The following is a 16,873-nucleotide window of genomic DNA, read 5'->3' on the forward strand; positions in this document are numbered from 1 at the left end:
CTGATGCTTCCTCCTCCTGCCGCCTCCACATCGCCGCAGATATCTTCTGAATCCTCTACGATGGGTGCTCCTCTCTCCACCCCCACCGCCCACCCCCTGCTCCAGGCCGCCCCCGTCGCTCCACTATCGGGGCAGTCTCCTAACCGGCCTCCCAGTCTCCACCCCCTCTCCCACTCCTGCCACCGCCGCCCGGAAGGTTATTTCTGCTGCAAGTCTGGCTGAAGGCTCTGTGCACTTCGGGCAAAAGTCCGAGGTCCCTACGCAATCCTAGGACGTTGTCCGTAACCCGGCCTGGCCCACCTGGCTCTCCACTGCGGGCCCTCGCCGAGCGCAGGCGCCCCAGGGCCCCGCCCAGAGCCGGCCGGGCGGGAGGCGGACCCCGCACGACCGTTCAGGGCGCGCCTTGGGCCGGCCCGGCTGTGACGCCTCCTGCGGAGCCTGATCCCGGGACCTTCGTCCCTGCCAATCTCAGAGCGGGGCGGGGCCCGCCTGACGGCCCGGGCCAATCCGGGGCCGGGGCGGGGCTAGGAGCGGGGCTCCGGGCCCCGCCCGGCCCGGGCTTTCCGGCCGCCGTGATCCAGGTGCGGGCCGCCGCCGCTCATCCCTCCGGCATCCCTGCGGCCCCGCGCAGCTCTCGGCGCCATGGACCCGGCGCTGGCCGCGCAGATAAGCGAGGCGGTGGCCGAGAAGGTGCTCCAGTACCGGCGAGACAAGTCAGGCTGGAAGATCTGCCGGGAAGGCGTGAGTGAGGAAGTGGGCGGGAAGGGGTCACGGGGCCTTTGCTGCCTGGGTCCGGCGTCCCTGAAGCCCCCAGGCTCCTCCTCTCCCCGCTGTTTTCTGCACTCCAACCTCCGGAGCTGGGTTGAGGAGGCGATTCCATTAGGGGTTGTTTCCTTAAAAAGTATTGGGCGCGGTGTGCACACGATGACCCCGGGAGGTAAGTAGCCGTCCCTTTCATTGAAGGACGTGCGCAAGGTTACCGGCTGGTAAATGGTGGTTGGGATTGGAGCCGGAAACCGGGCTCCGAAGTCTTCGCTCCGTCATCATAGCAGGAGCACCTTTCTTTGCGTTCCTGGGAGGGGGGCATGGGAATAGTTTTGCTCACTTGAAACTTCTGATTTTTAACAAATACACCTAAATTGCTGGAGGAAACAAAATGCATAGTGGCTTTTAAGTTGTTTGGAAAACCACCCAGAACTGTTGGGAGTCAGCGAGTTAGGGCCCCTTTCTCCATCCCGTTCTCCTGGGGCAGCTTTGTCCAGGACTGGTCCTCGCTCCGCCACATGTCAGGGGGTCACCTCGGAGAATCCCGTCTCGTGAGGCTCTCGGCTGCTCTTCCGTGGAACGGGGGGCTGGGCCAGGCGATCTCCCAGAGCCCTTCTAGCTCTAAAATTCTGCGATTCTGTGCCTTTTGACAGAACGGAGTTTCAGTTTCCTGGAGGCCATCTGTGGAGTTTCCAGGGAATCTGTAAGTGTACACCTTGTTCAAAGCTTGTCAGAGGTGCCGAGCCCTTCCTGACATCTCTGTGCTTTTGCTTCCTAAAAGATTCCGATCAACCCTAGCACCCTGGAATCAACTCTCCAGTTATCCCCCAGAAAAGCTTCTGTTCTTAACTAAATCATTTCCAGCAAACCATATTCTTGTGAAAACTTACCATCCATTCCTGCAGGCCTGAGGGAAGGTGGGCTGGTGAATTTCAGCCCCTTCTCTGGAAGGCTGTCCTAACGAGGGATGATGGACACGGCATCTAGTCCTCATATATAATCCCAGGATGATAAACAAGTTGGATTGATGCCTTGGGGTCACATTCTTTTTTGTGCTCCAGGTACCGAGGAGAAGGCATTGTGAAGGGGACACCAGAGAAGGTGTGGGACTGCATAAAGCCAGTTGCTGGGAGCCTAAGAGAGCAGTGGGATGAAAATGTGTCCCGTTTTGAAATTATCCAAAGCATCACTGATGTAAGTCTTTCCAAGCACGGTTATCCCTAGACGGTAACCTGACCCTGTCCCCTCTGGAGGGGGTCAGTGACACCTCTTGGCAAGAATACCCTTCAAATGCCTGGTGCCCAGCGAACACAGGCTGCCTGCCGCTTGCAACACTCAAACCCAGCTTGGCTCAGGTACAGGTGGGAAACAGTGTGACTCAGAGAGGTAGAGATGCCCTAAACAGAGCTGAGAGACACACAGCATCTGAGGGAGGAGTGCAGAGTGCACGTGAGCTCTGAGGATGCTGAGGCGGGGCCCAGGTTTGACCCATCAGCTCTAATTTGAAATGTTGCTCCTTAATGGGGCCATGATAATGAATTGAGAGTCCTGGCTGAAGAGTTGGGGTTCTCTGCCAGCTGTGGGGCTGTGCCAGGTGGCAGCTGCTGCATTACAGTCTCTCCGTTGGGAAATGGCCATGTTCTAGGCCAGCACTTCCTGGCAAAACTTTCTGCAGCGATGGAAATGTTCTGTAACTGTGCCAGCCAGTGCAGGAGCCACTAGCCCCGTGTGGCCACAGGGCATTTGAAAGGTGCTTAGTTGGAAGAAATGGATTGTTAATTTTCATTACTCTCAGTGTAAATTTAAATAGCCATAGGGAGCTAGCAGCTACCATATTAGACAGCGCAGATCTGGATTGTCCTGTCCTGGGATCCTCTGTAGCATTACAAACCCACCTTATTTTGATTATAGAAGTTAAGAAGAAAAAGAAGTCAGAGCCAAAACTAGTAAGAAAGTCGCCCTGGAGAAATGTTGCCAACCTGTTTGATTTGAATGGTGTCTTGATTTTGGCGCCTGTGGACAGGGCCGCCTCTGGGTGTTGATGCAGGTGGTGGTGTGAAGCTTCAGGCTGCAGTGCTTTACTGGTCAGTTGGTAGGACCCAGGTGATCTCAGCCTTGACCAAGAATTCATATTTTAGTTCATTCCCAGTTCATTCTCGCAAGAGTTTGTGCCCGTGTTTCCTGAAGGATAGGACACGTAGCCCTGGGGTACAAAAGGTGATATTAGGTCCTAGACAGTCAACTGTGAAATTGAATCACACATCCTGAGGTCATCCCATTTCAGTTCTTCTTTAATCTCTCTGACAACTTGAAGGGGAGAGTCTCAGTCGGGTGCTAATGTGCCCTTGACACCTGTTTAACACCTGCCAATCTCCTTTATAACTAAACAGCTGGCCTGGGCTCAGAATTAGGTTCAGAATCTAATCATCCCTCTTACGTACATTTTGCAGTTGCCTTTTATGCATGCCAAGTCATACTTTTTTTTTCGTTTCTGATAGGTAAATAACTTCCTTTTAAAATAGATTTATCTAAGTTTTAAAAAGTGAGAACATTTAGAGAAAAATATTCAGTGAATAACAGCAGGTGTTACCAGAGATAGCAAAAAATTGTGAAGACAGTGTGCAAATAATTATATACAAATGCTTGAAGTTGGGGAAACATGGGTTATTGCCCTTTCAAACGTAATACAAATGTAATAACAGAATGATTGTATATAGAATTTTCTTCTGGAAAGTAAAATGGCTGCATTTTTTCAGCGTGTTTAGACTTCTTTGTCTGATATAGTGAGTGGTGGGACGTGAGAGAGAATGAAAGGCCCAGGGAGTTGTGGGAGGACACTGAGCTGCCGTGATGATGATGAAAATGACAAGCACTGGCGTTTACTGAGTCCTTTTACACCATGCTGCATGCTCAAAGCATTTCAGCTGAACCCCTTGGGAAGGAAACGGTTTTACAGAGGTCAAGAGAGGTACCCAAGCTCACACAGGTAGTGAATGGCAGAGCGGGCTCCAAGAGCCTGCTGGTGACTCCAGATCTCCAGGCTCCCAGCCTCTTCGTGACCCCCAGCCCTCAGCCCAGCTCTGGATCCACTGCCCTGATCTCTCAGAGCCCCACAGGGGTGTTTTCGTCCCTGCTCCTTTGTAGCCACCGCACTGTCCCGAGCCTGCTGGTGCTCAGACAGCTGGGCGCGCACCTGGGCTGAGTTCTGCCTCAGTGCCTGTTCTTGCCTTCTGGGCCAACTTGCTGGTGGGTTTGCTGGGTGATGCTGCAGGTCCTCCTCTGAGCACCGTGGTTCATCCCCGGAGGATCGTGCCTGCTTCCCTGTGTGGGGCCGCTGAACCAGGCTGCACAGGACCCTCAGTCCCTGGCACCCAGTTTCCTGAAGGCTGAGCCAGTGTCAGCCCAGAGCAGCCCCCACCCCGTACCCTGCTTGACCCCATTAGTCCTCTAGTGCAACAGCGTTCAAACTTTTTGCTTGCATACCTCCAACAGGTTTTTGAGAAATATACATCATCCTCACACATCTAGTTGACATATCTAAAATTTTCATCATAAATTGCAAAGCATGTAATTTTTAACATGTAATAAATCTGGCAATTTTCAACAAAATGATGACATCCTTCTTTTAGATGTACCTAAACAATGTGAATTTTTATTTACCATTATCCATTTTAAAAATACATGAACAAATTTTTCTTAAATAGTCAGAAGTTTTATGTTGTTTTTTCTTTGAACTCAAGTTTCAGATTCCATGTAGCCTACTGAATTTTATCCTAATATGTTTATTCTTAAAAGTCATCATCCTGCATCATGAATATGTATATAAATTGAAATTAAATTTTTAAAAATCATGTAGTTCCCGTGACCATAAGACTCTAAGTGTTAAAAAAAAGTCTGGACTGAGATATGAGTATAATTTATTAAAATATGATTATATTACAAATGTTGATGAAGGGCTATCAAACATAAAAAGTAAAGGGTTTTTTTTTTAGTGAGAAAGAGTTGCCCTAAGCTAACACCTGTTGCCTCTTTTTTTTTTTTTTTTTTTTTTGCTGAGGAAGAGTGGCTCTGAGCTAACATCTGTGCCCATCTTCCTCTATTTTGTGTGTGGGATGCCTCCACAGCATGACTTGATGAGTAGTGTAAGTCCACGCCTGGTATAAGTTCACACCCGTGAACCCTGGACCACTAAAGCAGAGTGTGCTGAATTTAACCACCACGCCACTGGGCTGGCCCCCCAAAAAAATATTTTACGTCTCTCATTGAGGTGAATGGGAGGTCTTTTTCTAATTAATTCATGTGTCCATGAAAAGATCTGACTTACTGCTAGAAAGATACAGCCTTCAACAGACGCTAACTGCAAAGAAAGGAAAACACAGAGTAAGCTTAAGTTCCCAAAAAGCAGAAGCAGCTGACAGGTGGTGGCTGCTTATCATTTAGTGAAACAATGAAAATACAGAGAAAGGGCCCTTCCTTGCAGATTGGTATTTACCAACATGATTTTGACAAATCTCAAATATTTTAATTCTAAGATGGATGGATGGGCAGACAAGACACAGCCGTGCCGTGAGTGTGTTGCATTTGTACCATGTGTTTCTTACCAGTGGTGTCTTCATCTTGGTCTCCAGACGCTCCTTCGGGAATGACATGTTTTGCAGCAGCAGTAAGGAGTGGGAACCGTATAGTTATTAAAAAAAAATATTTTTGTCATCATTTTTGCCATTCCTACTACAAAATATTAGAATTCAGAGAAGGCAAAGTTACCTTGTTTCTAACAGCAAACTTGAGCCTTTAAGAAGAATATGCTTCAGAGGGGAAAACAGGAAGTTCTCACTCCAGCGTGTAGTGCCTTGATTAAATATTGAAATCAGCATCCCTAAGTGTCCCATTGGCACCTGGGGGATTTTACACCCTGGGACAGTGTGTGGTAGGAAGATTCCAGAGGGATGGGGTCTGTGGTGCCTTTTTTCAAGTGGGAGAGGAGAACCTGCATCAAGATGCCGCCCGTTCACAGGCAGGTCGTTTTAGGAAGAAGGACATGGGTGTGGCGTCGTCTGGACATTGGTCCCCAGTGCGCCCACTGGAAAGCGCTCAAGTGCTCCTGGGATCACACGCCCACCTTGAAGACTCGGACCCCAAGGTCAAAAGCTTCTCGGCAACACACGGTGCCACGAGTCTTAATACCCAAAGGGAGAAGACAGAGACTTTTTCCAGTCCCTCCTCGCCCGCCACCAGGCGTCTCCTAGGCCTGTCCCGGCCGCGGGCCTGACTTGGGGCCTGACTTGTGCTTCTCCACTGTGACCTTGAGAGAGCGGGGGCCCTGCTGGGGGCGGGGAACGGGTAAAGCACAGGACGGGTTTGCGGTGTCTTGGCTTACAAAGTGGGAAAGTGGACTTGGGATATTCTGAGATGTGAGGTTCAAGGGGTGCTCCCCCCAGGACCGGGACTAGGGGAAAGCAGAAAGCTGCCCAGGACACACATTTAAGGAGGTACTGCTCACAGGGCTGGGCAAGCGCAGGGTCAGCCTTAGAAAGGAGTGGCCTCTCTTGCCTTGCCCTTGGCCTGGCCCTCTTCAAATCATGTCTCCGCCACTAGCTTTAGGGTGAATTCCTTCATCTCTCCAAGCCTCAGTTTCCTCACCTATCGCATGGGTTAATGGTACCTATGTCTCACAATGTGAGGGACAACAGAGCTTTGTCCAGCCAGGCTCTTACCAGCTGCTCAATCAATAGCAGCTCCTGTAATCTTTTGAGACAGAAGCTCAGAATGGCCTCATCAGCCATGGGCAGCCATGTCACAGCCGTAGGTTTTACAACCGGGTGTATTGCAGTGACATGGAGGCTGCACTCTAGACCCTCCAGTTCACAGCGCCCTCCTGCTGTCCATGCTATTCGCGTGTTCCAGACCCTGGGGTATAGGCAGGGGTTGATGAGCGCAAAGTGGGGTAGTGGTGGGAGAAGATGCCTGGCCATCAGATGCACCTGGACTCCCCTTTGCTTTGGCAGACACTGTGCATAACCAGAACTGCCACTCCCTCAGCCGCCATGAAGCTCATTTCTCCCAGAGACTTTGTGGATGTGGCGCTGGTCAAGAAGTATGAGGATGGGACTATCAGTTCCAACGGTGAGTGACAGCCGGGGCGCCGCAGGGCCTTCCTGGGACGTTGGGCTCTTTCTCCACACCCGCTCAGCTCCTCCAGGGAAGCCGCCCAGCTGGAAGTCACCAGGGGACTCAGCCTGGGTCCCCGTCTCTGCATGTGCCTCGCCTTGCCGGGTTTGGGGGTTCTGTGCCGTGGAGGGCTCAGGTGGGAGAGTCACATGCTAGTAACTTTAGTTTTCAGTCACAGATTTGGTCAGCACCCCTTTTTATTTCTGCTGAGGCTCATGGTTTGTGCCCTAGACACGCAGGCTACACTTTGGCTTCTCAGAACCCCCGGGTGCGGTGAGTCCCTGAACCACGGGCGCCTTCCTGAGAGAGCGAGGAGCAGAGTTCCTGCCGCTTGCGTTTTATGGTGCCTTCTGAAAGCTGCAGCCCCTGCTGCCCTCTGAATGCTCCCCATGGAGGCTGAAGGTGGATACACACACACCTCTGTTGGCTGAGATTTCAGAGATACCCTCCTCCTCCTACGCAAGCATTCCATTCTGAAATGCTCTTTTCCCTAATACTCTGGCACGTTTGGGGAAGCTGTGAACGTGTTTGCATGTGTGTCTGTGTGTGTGCGTGTGTGTGATGTGGGTGTGTGAGTTTGTGAGCATATGTGTGTGTATGTGTGTGAGCTTAAGGGAAGTGGGCCGGGGGTAGGAGGGGCTCAGGGCCGAGTGGCAGGGTCCCCTGGCCGAGTCCTCAGGCCCCAGCTGATTGGGTCTGCATGCAGTGTGGGCGCCAGTAAGGCCCTTCAGCGGCAGTGGCCCAACTGTCTGAAGTTGTAGCTCACTGACCATCTTGCTCTGTCTTCCAGCTACCAACGTGGAGCATCCCTTGTGTCCCCCGAAGCCAGGCTACGTGAGAGGATTTAACCATCCTTGTGGCTGCTTCTGTGAACCTGTGCCAGGGTAAGCATGATGTCCTAGACCGGATTACACGCCCCAGACTTCACTGTGGCTTAGCCGTGGACCTTCTGTTGAACGGGCATGTTAGTTGTGGTTCGTGATGATCAAGACGCCTCACAGCTCTTTAGGACTTGCCGTTACAAAGCACCGTCATACACGTAAGTGACGTAATACACAAGCGTCCTAGGCCCGTGGGAAAGAGCTGTGGGGAGGCGTTATTATTGTTGATGCAAGGACCCCTCCTCAAGCCCCAGGCAGGCTGGCAGATGTGCTGGTCCCCTTTAGCAGACGAGGAAGCTGAGGTTCAGGGAGCTTACGTGATCTGTGCGGGGTCACAGGCTGGCCGTGCAGTGCCTGAGCAGCAGGTCTTTTCCGTGTTCTCTGAGCTCCATCCACCAGCCTGGAGCAGCTGAGGGGTTAGCTGTGCCCCGACATCCGCACAGGGCTTGTCCCCCGCACGAGGAGTGGGGTGCAGGCGCTCAGGGGCTAAAGCAGATTCTGAGAGCACAGCGTGAGTCAGCCCCACAGCTGAGCCCAGGAACGGTTCCGTCCCCGTTTTCTCACAGATCACAGCCAGGTTTTTACCTGGAACGTTCTGTGTAATAATAACCTGAAGGTCCGAGTTTATCCTGGGAACCACCCAGGTCGACACTGAGGGCGTGTCCCAGCATAAGCCTGCAGTCGTGAACAGACCCCAGGAGGGCAAGTGTCTCCCTTCACCACACCGTCCCGGGAGGAGCGCCTGGGGGCTGCAGCATTTTGCTAAAACCCAGATCCAGCGCCTCCGGCTAACACTTTTTGCTAAGCTGCCTTTTCAAACATCTTGTGGAAACTTATGTTAATCTGAGTTTGGAAATAGCATAGCTGGGGCTCCAACACACTGCCACTCATCGTGCACGCACACATGTGCATGCGCACACACGCACACACCTACACCTGTACCCTCATCACACACCCACCCACACACACACACACACACCTGTACTTGTACAGAGGAACTTGCAGGGAGCAGGCCAAGCCTTTTCTCCTTAGGGGCTGATTCCATGGCTGAATTCTTTTGGGAGAACACGCAGTAGGGTGAGTACCGTCCCGCCTCCTGTCAGGTAGCAAAGGTGACTGCGCGGACTTTGCAGATGGGGTGGTTGGGGCCAGAAGGGGCCCACAAAACCAGCTATTGTGGAGGTTTTGACTCGGCCTGATTGAAAGCATTTTATGTCCCAGTAACGCTTCCTGCCGGAGTCTGCCATGTGCAGAGTTATTCTCACGACGACGGGATCCGAAACCTCTGCCGATGGTGATTCCCGTCATCCTATGAATGTGGGTCTGTTCTCGACGCTGTGGACTCAACAGATGACTTTAGGAATAGCAGCAGCCGCAGCAAACCTCACACAGCACTGCTGTATGTCAGGCACTGTTCCAAGCACTTTTATCAGTTAACTCATTTTTATTCTTACAACAACTGTAAGGTACTGTCATTATCCCCAATTTTTAGATAAGGACTCTGGAGCACAGAGAGGTGATGTTACTTACTCAAGATCACACAGCCAGGAAGTGATAGAGCCACAATTTAAACCCAGGCATCTGACTCCAGAATCTGTGCTCTTAACCTGGATATTGACCCCTCCAAACAGATGAAGTGTCTGCCCTCTTGGAGCTTAGATTCTAGTGGGAGCAGGGGAGACAGTCAAAACACAAACACAATCATGGTATCAGACGTACACACTGGAATCCTCAGCCGTTAAGTGCTTTGCAGGAAACTCAAGCCAGATAAAGGTGCCAGGGAAGTGAGGCATTTAGGGGTGCATCAGAGGCCTCCCTGATAAAATTTAAGCAACGCAAAATGGGGGGAGCCTTGGGCGTATCAGTGGGAAGAGCGTTGCTGGCGGAGGATGAGTGGTCCCAAGTCCCTGAGACGGGATGGTGTGAGACATTTAGGGAGCAGCATGGAGGCTGTCGTACTGGATCAGAGTGAGCAGGGGGAGAGGCTAGGAGCTTTGGTCAACGAAGTAGCAGGGGCCACACCTTGTAGGGCCTTGTGGGCCATAGTGAAGACTTGAATAAAATGGGAACAATTGGAGAGTTTTGAGCAGGATGTGGTGGGAGTTGGGTTTTAAGTGCTGTGATGAATCAAGAGAGAAAGCGCTCTTGAGAGAGCAAGGGGACCAGTTAGGAGGCGAGGCGGTGCCTTGGCGAGAGGGGGTGGGGACTGAGCTCAGCGGCTGCAGTGGAGAGGGGGCAGCTGCTGGGTCCTGGTTGTCCTCAAGGTGGGGCTCTGCGTTTGTCGTCAGGCAGCATGATCTTCTCATTTGTTGAGCGCTTGCTCTGTGCTCAGGAGGTGTGCTCAGTGCTCTACGCATTTGCTCTCTTTAATCCTTGCAACAGACAGTGATAGCCACCATCATCTATCCCAGCCTCCTCTGTGAGGGACCAGGTGACTCCAACACCTCTCAGAGTCCCCTTTTGCCCATTCTGTTAACGATGTACAAGCAGGAACCACTGTTCCCCGTGGCCACTCTCTAATGTATCGAGTTTGCCTCTTCCACACACTCTGTCGTGTGTTCACCTCCTACAAGCCTGGTGCTGCCCCAGAGGAAAGTATGGTCACTGAACAACATTTCTCCTTTACTTGTTCATGTTTCCAGTCTAAAGAAGACACCACTGAGAGATAGAAGGGCTTGAGTTAGCCCAGTGGGAAGGGGAGCAGAGAGGAGAGAGAAGGTCCCTGGAAAGGTGGAGTGGGCAGGGGTTGGTGAACAAGGGTTGGAGTCCGGATGATGCTGAGGCTTTGAGATGTAAGGAAGTCCCTTCCCCCAGAGTCCATGCTCTGTGCAGAGACGGCACGAGCAGAGGAGAAAAACCACTGCACAGAGCAGCACGTTCTGTCCTGCACTGCTGTGCATCTGCTGGCCGCTGCCCCTCTCGGGGTCTCAGCCGCCCTATCTGTGCACCTGGGAGGGGGCAGGGTTCTAAAGGGTCCCCACTTCTAAGCCCTTGACCTCTGTGATGTCAGGAAGCGTTTGATGGGCCGGGGCCATCCTGCTTGGGTTCCTGGTGAGATTCTGCTGCTGTTGACAGTGCTGTTCAAGTAAAATGCCAAATGGCCTCAGGAAAGCCCACGCCTTTGTCTTGACCGTTGGGAAGTTTGCACCAGTGAAGACAGTGAAGTCCTCTCCCAAGAAGATGAGAGTGAAGAAGGCAGATCCCATCTTGGTGCTGTTATGAGAATGGCTTTGACCTTGCAGACCCCTTGAAAGGGTCATAGGAACCCCTAGGAGTTCGCAGAGCGTTTGGAGAACCGCTGCCCGAAATGGAAGGGGGCAGCTTCTGTGTGTGTTCCTTCCAGGGTGTGGCACAGAGTGAGTTCTCCAAAAGCCTTTGCCGAAGGAGTCGAGGCACAGGGAACTAACGACCTTCGTGGGCTGGAAGTGGGGCCTCCTGCCTGCTTGACAGCCTGGCAGGGCTGTGGAAGGCATCAATAAGAGAACATATGTCCCCTCCTGAAAACAAGCTGGTCCAGAGGGGACCCCTGGGCGGTGAACTCAGCAAGGGAGTAGACAGAATCTCTGTGTAATGGCCGTTTCTCCTGGGCTGGCTGCTCCTCCCCTGTCCTGACACCTGGCCCCAATACCTCTGCCCCAGGTGCATAACGCAGCTCCGCTGTTCTTTCACAGGGAGCCCAACAAGACCAACCTGGTCACCTTCTTCCAGACTGACCTCAGCGGTTACCTCCCGCAGAGCGTGGTGGACTCCTTCTTCCCCCGCAGTATGGCCGGGTTTTACAGCAACCTTCAGAAGGCGGTGAGGAAGTTCTGAGACTGATGTTCTTATTTGTCGGCCAAGAACTGCCACGACTCGTTGGGACACTGGAGAGCCTGCGAGAACCCGAGGGCCCGTTTGCACCCTTCGGAACCTCCTAGTGGACAGCCCATCTCGAGAACACCAGCTGGAGGCAGCCTCCCTTCTGCTCCTGCTTCCGCTCAGGGCTGGTGTGGGGGGAGCTGGTCACGTGCTCCACGCTCTGCTGACTATGCAAACACCCTCCTCCGGCAGGGTGGACCCAGGCCTCCAGCCACCTGACGGGGGCTCAGCCTGGGCATCGTGTGATGCCCTCAGGTCCAAAGCCTTTATATGCCAGTGGCTCCCAGAGACCACGTTTCCGTTTGTCAAAAAGAATCACCATCAATACTGAAAACCTAGCTCTGCTGCCTTTTTAGCATCCAGAGCTCCGAGACTGGTGCCACAGATCCCTGTATACATTTTTCTGATAACGCTGGGCCACATTTTCCCTCTTAAAAAGATGTCAACTTGCCAAATGATGGTTTAAAACAATTAGACAAGCATTAAGGAAAAATACTTTCAATATTCCTTTTATTGTCTCTTCAATTCAAATCAGTTGTTTTTCTCTCTTTTTCCCTGCATGAGTTAAGTTCCCCTGGCCGGGGACACCAGGTGGTTTGAATCTGCCCCAGGCCAAACCCGCAGCCTCAGCCCCGGGTGAGAACTGGGAGCCCCACGGGCAGGCGGCACTCTGAGGAGCCTTCGCTCCTAGGCCGTTGGCCTTCTGTCCTCTGTAATAGGGCTGGGGCAGGAGTCGTCTGGCCTCCAGGCCCTGCTGCTGTCAGCAGGAAGGGTGGAAGGACAGGACCCCGCCAGCAGCACTGTCTGACCAGGGCCTTCGCTCCTCCAAATGGAAAACATTCCCCCTGTGTCATAATAGCTTCCCCACCTTTCAGTCCTGGGTTGACATCTCCTGAATGTGCCAAGATCTGAGCAAGCTTCAAAACATGAAAGCTCGGTGTCCAGGGGCAGAAAGCCCCCTTGTTTCTGTGTTCCAGCGCGACTACAGATCCCACCATCATGCCATCGAGATCATCCAGCTAACTCCCTCTTCTCATCGAGAAATCTTCATTGGACTCTTGAATTTCTTTAGATTTCATTCATTCATTCTGTAAATACTTATCGGGTCCCTACTTTGTGCCTGGCACTGTTCTATATCAACTCCTCATGAGTTGATCCCAAGTCCAGCCAATTCTGGGCATACCAGCCCAGGAGACGCCGGAAGGCGGGGGTGTTACCAAGATGGGGCCACCTTGTGCAGCCCTATCTAGCCAGGCGGGAGGCCAGCCTCCCAAGGACATGTCTCCCTGGGCCTGTTGGATGCATTGTGCATCTGCTGGCATCGGGGTAAACTGGTCTGAGCACTGGACTAGGAGTCAGAAAACATGAATCTGGTCAAAGCCCTGCCACCGAGAAACTGTGCTCTCGGACAGTCACTTAACGTCTGTGCGCTTTGACTTATCTTTAAAAGAAAATAGAGGGACATGAATACCAATCCCAGTGTAGCCTGCTTCTTACGAGTCACTACAAATGAGCTTGTGCATGAATCAGTAAAATACTGTGCAAAGTGAAGAACTAGGGCTGCTTGGGAGAGGCCCTCGGGTGGATTCACTTTCATGGAGAGTTAACATGGATCCGCAACTATTAGCTGTGATGTTGGCAGTGTTTGGGGATGACTGAAAACGTTGTTTTCAAAGGCATTGTTTTCTGTGCCTGTTGTCAGCTCTGAAGAAGCTGGCTGAGGAGAACTAAACCTCACATGTAAATCCCAGCATCATGGGCTCAAATGGATGAGCTTTCGTTTTAGGACCTTCTTGCTGCTTCCCGGCCTGACGACCCCCTCAGCCCGGAAGCTGGAAACCTGGGTAGTGGTAGCGTCCTCAGGGGCCCAGTTTAAGCTGGGGGTGGGAGGGACCTGCAGAGACAAGAGGAGGCCCTGGGAGGCCCATGAGCTCACCCTTCGCTGTTCTTACACCAGTTCTTACACCACCTTGCCCCACTCACTCACTTGGTCTGCCTGGTCTCCCAAGGAGGCTTTCTCCGTGTCCCAGGTCTGTCACGGGCACTGTGCCCGTCCATGTCACCCCCTCCCAGTTCTGATGGAAAGCCACTTTCTCCTTCCCCAGGCTGGTCCACATGCATCACCTGGCCTCTTGCTAAGGGATCAAAACAATTGCCTGATTAGAGGAGTCGTCACTATGCGCACACCTGTGAGATTGTGGGGACAGGGTGTGCCCTCTGAGTCACCGTGGCCTCATTGCCCAGCCCTGGGCAGGTGCACAGTGAGATCCTGCAGAGTGGGTGTTGAATCGAGTCACATCTTTCATTGTTAGATCCTGTGCATCTTCGGCATTTCTATTAAACCTAAAGAGCTGACACAAATGGTCTCTCAAAGTTCTTGTCTGCTCTAGGGCTTGACAAAATTCGGAATGGGACACACGAGGCCACAGGCAGGACACAGACTACTCTAAGCCCACTATTTCTCAGGATGAATAGGCCAGAGAGCTGACGCCCACGGTGATGACATCACTAAAGGGACTTGCATGAACATTAGACCCCAGGTGGGTTCTAAGGGTTCACTGCCAGGAAACAGATTCTTAGCTTCCTATGGTCCCAGGAGAAGCTCCCAGAGTACGTTAACATGTCCCCATTAGTAGACACCGGCCTGGGAACAAGTACTTTTCGAGTTGTGTTTGTGGTCTTGGCCAGGTCTTCCTCATATTTTCATTCACAGGAGCAGGGGCTGGGGCAGGGCTAGCTGGTGCCTGGGCAGGGAAGGCTGTTGTTGCTAGTACATTTCTTCATCCAGAGCTTGGCAGTCAGGCATTGAGAGATGACCAAACCAAATATCCCTTTGGTCAGGCACTCGGAGTATTTTCCCTACAATGCTCTGCACTTAAAAGCCTCTTGGCCTGTTAGTCTCTAACAAATCACAGAAGAAAGGACTCCATCTCTGCCTCATCATTTACCAGCTGGATGAGTCACTTCCTCTGGGTCTTGGTGCCCTCAAGACAGTGGCACATCACGCCCCATAGACGCTGCTGTGAGTGCTCAAGACAGTGTCCACTTACCACCAACACAGTGCTTGGCACGCAGCAGGTAAATGGTAGCAATTTTATTTACCCTCTCATCCCTGTGCTGGTGCATCCTGTTGGCACACCTGTCCATGCTGAGTTTCACCTGTATTCCTCTTTGTTTACTTGCTCTACCACTGGGTACCACCCTTCCCTAGGAGCACTTCTCCAACCCAACCGAAAACAGTTTTGCAAATGTTTAATGTGTCAGATTGTATCTTCCAAAAATGGCCTCAGCACTCTTCCCCTCCCCTTCAACCTGGTACGTTGTGCCAGCTCTGACTGACAGTACAGCAGAGTGAGGCTATTCGATTTCCGAGGCAAGGTCAGAAAAAGGATGCAGCTCCCATCTGGCTCTTACGTTCTCTGGAGATACTTGTCCTGGGCACCCAGCCACCATGTTGTGGGGAAGCCCAGGCCACAAGGAGAGGCCACCTGTGCGTGTTCAGGCCAACCGCCCAGCTGGGTTCCCAGCCGACAGGTGAATGAGTGAACCAACCTCCAGGTGGTTCCAGCCCCCAGCCTTTGAGTTGCTCCAGCTGACACCAAGTGAGCAGGATGAACTGTCCCCTCCAAGCCCTGCCCACATCGCAGAGTCACGAGAAAAACAAATGCTGCTGTTTGGGGTGGATCGCTACACAGTTATAGCACTCAGAAAATCTGCAAAGCAGGACATGGGTTTCAGATCAAATTGTAATATATCCATTTTATTTACAGCACCACAACATTAGCATCATGCTCTCTCTATACATAGTCTGTAGTTTGTATCAGTCACCCCAATGTGACTCTGCCCTTACTGTTGGGTCAACCCTCTTACTGGGTGGTGTCCCAGAAGGTCCAGACCTGGGCAGCAGCCACCAGGAGGCACACCGGTGCTGTCCCCACGTGGGTGTGGGTTAGCAGTGACCCTGAGAACGAGCAGTTGTGAGGAGCTGCGTGCTGTTGGCTTTGGCGTCAGCGTTGGTGCTCTGCCTAGGAGTCGCCAGCAGCTGTGGTCCCCTGGGACTGAAGGCTTTTCCTCCTGATAACAATCGTGACAGGTCCATCAGGCAGCGCCTTGATGATGTTCCAGGCTTCAAACCGCGTGAGGCCCTGCACGGCAGTGCCGGCCAGGTGTAAGATCTCATCTCCCGGCTGCACTGTCTCACTCTGTTCTGAGGCTGCCCCTGAGAGGAGGGAGAAGAAGAAAATGGGTTCCACAGGGCAGAGGGGAACATGGAAAGTTGCCCCCTATGCTTGGTCTCTGAGGAGCCAGGACAGCTCAGAAGCGAACGGGGTCCCCCACCCTTGGGAGCTCGTTGGGGGTTCTGAAATGAGATATCTCATAAAATGGTGACTCAGAGGTTGGCACTCCAGGCTTCAGCTCTCTGCACCTTTGGGAAAGGTGTCGCCCACACTGTCTCCAGAAAAGGCAGACTTCAGGGAGCTCCAAGCCAGAGCGTGGCTAGGGAGACTTCCAAGGTCATAGAGGACTCTAGGAACTGAATCCTCCTCAAAGCTCCCTTGGACCCTGCCCCAACATCCCACCCCCTTCACATGTGGCGTCTCCCCTTTTAAGGAGGTTGCCAGGCAGTGGGTGGCCTGGGAAGGGAGCTGGTGAGATTTTCATGAGACAGTCTTCACAGTGCTTTTGGCTCTGAACAGCCTGGAGAAGCCCCCTGGCCCATGTGAAAAGGACATAATCATACATGGCTCCTACTCTTTCAAAACTGCTTATGGAAAGAGAGCTATTTTACCACTTACGTTAGAAGAAAGTTTCCTATCCGTTTGACACAATGATCTTCACAAATATTGAATAAGAGTAGAAGATAATAGCAATGGTGCTAATAATAAAAACATAGTGAAAGTATAGTGGACAATCATATATAACAGGCATTGTACTAACACTTCACACTGTGCCGACAGCCGTGTGAGGTAGCTCCTGTTAGTTGTCCCTTTTGCAGGGGAGGAGACCAAGGACTCGGGGAACTCACCCAGAGCTTTAAGCTGCTAGGTGGTGGGGCCTGGGTTTGAACCCAGACTTTCTGGCTCCAGAGTCCACGTCTTGGTGGACCACATCACCCTGCAGCTGGTAGGCTCATCCTCCTTTAAGCAGATGGGGCCAGGATGGTGAAGTGACTTGCCCAAGGTCATGCTGCCATTAGTGGC

At 52.3% G+C, this 16,873-nt stretch overlaps 2 protein-coding genes across 13 annotated transcripts in view; one reads left to right on the plus strand and one right to left on the minus strand.

Annotated features, from left to right (window-relative positions):
• Positions 1-559: 559 nt before the first annotated feature.
• STARD5 (StAR related lipid transfer domain containing 5) lies at positions 560-14,033 on the plus strand. 6 transcript variants are annotated; one of them, XR_015551652.1, is made up of 7 exons: positions 569-741; positions 1,419-1,468; positions 1,827-1,959; positions 6,771-6,888; positions 7,724-7,817; positions 9,036-9,213; positions 11,486-11,568. XR_015551652.1 is itself a non-coding variant. In XM_087429043.1 (6 exons), exons 1-6 carry the CDS (start codon positions 643-645, stop codon positions 10,901-10,903), a joined length of 573 nt encoding a protein of 190 aa, XP_087285169.1. In that variant the 5' UTR covers positions 569-642; the 3' UTR covers positions 10,904-11,479. The 6 variants fall into 6 exon arrangements, 5 of the variants coding, with proteins under 5 accessions (XP_087285170.1, XP_087285169.1, XP_087285171.1 ...); XM_087429043.1 differs by lacking the exons at positions 9,036-9,213; positions 11,486-11,568 and adding an exon at positions 10,825-11,479; XM_087429045.1 differs by lacking the exons at positions 9,036-9,213; positions 11,486-11,568 and adding an exon at positions 8,847-9,029 and having other exon boundaries at positions 571-741.
• Positions 14,034-15,411: 1,378 nt separating this feature from the next.
• The window catches only part of IL16 (interleukin 16), a 111,339-nt gene continuing 109,877 nt past the window's right edge, over positions 15,412-16,873 (minus strand). For all 7 annotated transcript variants that reach the window (XM_087429037.1, XM_087429038.1, XM_087429036.1 and 4 more), the window contains one exon: positions 15,412-15,891. In XM_087429037.1, coding sequence (XP_087285163.1) covers positions 15,698-15,891 — 194 coding nt within the window. In that variant the 3' untranslated portion in view covers positions 15,412-15,697. The remainder of the gene's footprint in view (positions 15,892-16,873) is intronic.

The sequence above is a fragment of the Ceratotherium simum genome, chromosome 3 (genome assembly GCF_057802395.1).
Source record: "Ceratotherium simum simum isolate JZ-2026a chromosome 3, ASM5780239v1, whole genome shotgun sequence".
Taxonomy (NCBI): Eukaryota; Metazoa; Chordata; class Mammalia; order Perissodactyla; family Rhinocerotidae; genus Ceratotherium; species Ceratotherium simum.